General features: G+C 43.7%; 1 protein-coding gene across 2 annotated transcripts in view; it reads right to left on the minus strand.

The window, feature by feature from the left end:
• Window positions 1–2,312, minus strand: part of DZANK1 (double zinc ribbon and ankyrin repeat domains 1) — a 52,331-nt gene that overhangs the window by 26,086 nt on the left and 23,933 nt on the right. Inside the window, exons 1-3 of one of the 2 annotated variants that reach the window (XM_017730085.1) lie at window positions 1,955–2,259; window positions 1,233–1,357; window positions 438–591 (exon numbers count right to left, since the gene is read on the minus strand). In XM_017730085.1, coding sequence (XP_017585574.1) covers window positions 438–591; window positions 1,233–1,341 — 263 coding nt within the window. In that variant the 5' untranslated portion in view covers window positions 1,342–1,357; window positions 1,955–2,259. Of the gene's footprint in view, window positions 1–437; window positions 592–1,232; window positions 1,358–1,954; window positions 2,260–2,312 lie in introns of those variants that run through there. The other variant, XM_017730084.1, reaches the window with a different exon arrangement.

Genomic DNA, 2,312 nt, shown 5'->3' on the forward strand with positions numbered 1-2,312 from the left:
GCAGTCTGTGATCCTTTGGGAGAAACGAAACAAACTCCTGGGAAGATCAACTTCTATAAATCCATTCAACCACTAGATGACCCCAGAAAACACCACCGTGGTTCCTCTGCTTTTTCTGATGATCTCACTCCAAAGGATGAGTTCTCAGTGCAGTACAGCAGTTTCTCACCCACAGCCTCCATGGATCATTGGACACCCACAGTCCAGGAGATAACATCCAAGAGGTAATCCAACCACACAAACACTTGATGGATAAAAAGCATCCTGAGAAAGACATGTCACTGCAATCATGAGGACCATTTAGATTGCAAACTGCCTGGGAAAAGGCTCATCTCTCACCTGCAAGGTACGGAAAGCTTTAAACAACACGGCTACAAGCTATGACAGGGATATCTGTCCCCTGCCAAAGCAGGATTAAAATAAAACAGGATACTCACTTTGTAACTGCCAGGGCCTTGACCATTATTTTCCCCACTGGTAATAATATAGGACCCTTATACTCCAAAGTGTTACACGCCCCATGGCCAGGTTTCCTAATGAGTTCTGGTTTACTTCCATCTAAAGTGTAATAAATAGAGGCCCCTGGTGTATCTGAAAGAAACAGAGAAAGTAATTCCTCAGACTGTAGGCAACCTTGGAAAAACAAAGCACTCACTACTGTGCTTGATTTTTCTCACATAAAGAAAATAAAGCAGTTCTATAAGTGACCGAACGTTTGGGACCAAAACTGTTTCTCCCATGAAAAATCCTTTACTCAAAAAAAGTAATTTCATTGGAAGCAATATTCGTGACAGCAAAGTAGCTGTGCAATGGTTTTGCATGAAAACATTGCAGCAGCTTGTCTGTTCCAATGACAGAAAGGGTATTTTCTGCCACAGCGAAAGGTGACAATTCAAAAATTGTAATGACAACGTTGGGAGTGAGCCTGGCCCAGGATCCTTTCAAGCACTGTTTTTGCAGTCAAAGCAAAATGCAACAGCTTAAAAGTTTGGCCTTGGAAGCAATTAAGGCTGCTCACACATACAACTTTTATGTCAGTAATATTGTTTGAATGCATAAAATTACATGCAAGGACACTTGGTGCATCAAACCTATTGGTTAATTTTATAAGTTCCTTAATGAAATGCACACTCCAAAATTCATACTTAAATGCAAAGAAAGCATAGAGGCCAAACATTTCAAATGGACACATAAGTAAAGGTTTGAGATGGAGTCAAAGCTCTTGTTCATACCTGATTTTATTTCTATGAGAGTATTTGTGTCTATTTCCCGTTGAGCTTTCCCTGGAGGTGGAATTCGAAGTGGGATGATCTGAGGAACTGAGACAGAGCCAGCTGTCATTTTTCTCAGCAGTGATCTTTAAAACGGAAAAATAAAAAGGCAGACAATAATCTTTCTAAACAGAAGAATGCACTGAGAAATACAGCCTCTTAGCATGACTCCTTGTCTTTATTTGTTTCTCTTAAAAGAGAGAACATTGGATTTTTGAAACCATCCTGTGACTGTGATCCTGTGTGTTTGAGCTAGAACAGCTTTAGCACCATATGTCAGTGATATATGGCAGGAGTAAGGGACAGGAATCTCCACCCTAATCATGCCAGATGTGAAACCAGCCTCATTTCATTATGGCCCCTTAAATAAATACAGGATGTCCTGAAAAGGACTACAGAAAAACAGCTATTGCTTAAGCTTATGCCAGTTATCATGTGAATCAAGAATATATCCCTAAAACAGGTGCCAAACCCGATTTATCCTAGTGTACACAGTCATTATCATGTTGTGTAATTCAAGAATGAAAAATTGCATTTGGGTATGATGGCATTTTACGAAACGAAGAGACGTACTCCAGGTCTTGGGAATTGATGCTCAGGGCCAGGAAACACGTCTATGCTACAAGGATGTGGTTTTGTAATCAACCCTCCAGTGCTCCAGAAACAACTCTTATGCTGCTCACCAATGCAGGCAGGGAGGGTCACTCCCCACCCTCTCTGGGCAATCTGTCCCAGTGCTCAGTCACCCTCACAGGAAAGGAGTTCTTCCTCACGTTCAGGTGGGACTTCCTGCGCCCCAGTTTCTCTCTGTTGCCTCTTTTCCCATTTCCGGGCACCACCGAGCAGAGCCTGGTCCATTCTCCGACATACACCCACCAACTACGGGCGGATCAGATCTTTACCTGACCTGAGGGGTTGACAGCTTTCCCCTCACGCTCCCCACCTGCTCTCGGCACACCTGGGCCAAAGGTACACGGGGTTCCGCTCCAGCCTCTTGGGATCGTATCCCTGGCGGGACGCACACGACCCCACCGGCATCCC

The sequence above is a fragment of the Corvus brachyrhynchos genome, unplaced genomic scaffold (assembly GCF_000691975.1).
Source record: "Corvus brachyrhynchos isolate BGI_N302 unplaced genomic scaffold, ASM69197v1 scaffold101, whole genome shotgun sequence".
Classification (NCBI taxonomy): Eukaryota; Metazoa; Chordata; class Aves; order Passeriformes; family Corvidae; genus Corvus; species Corvus brachyrhynchos.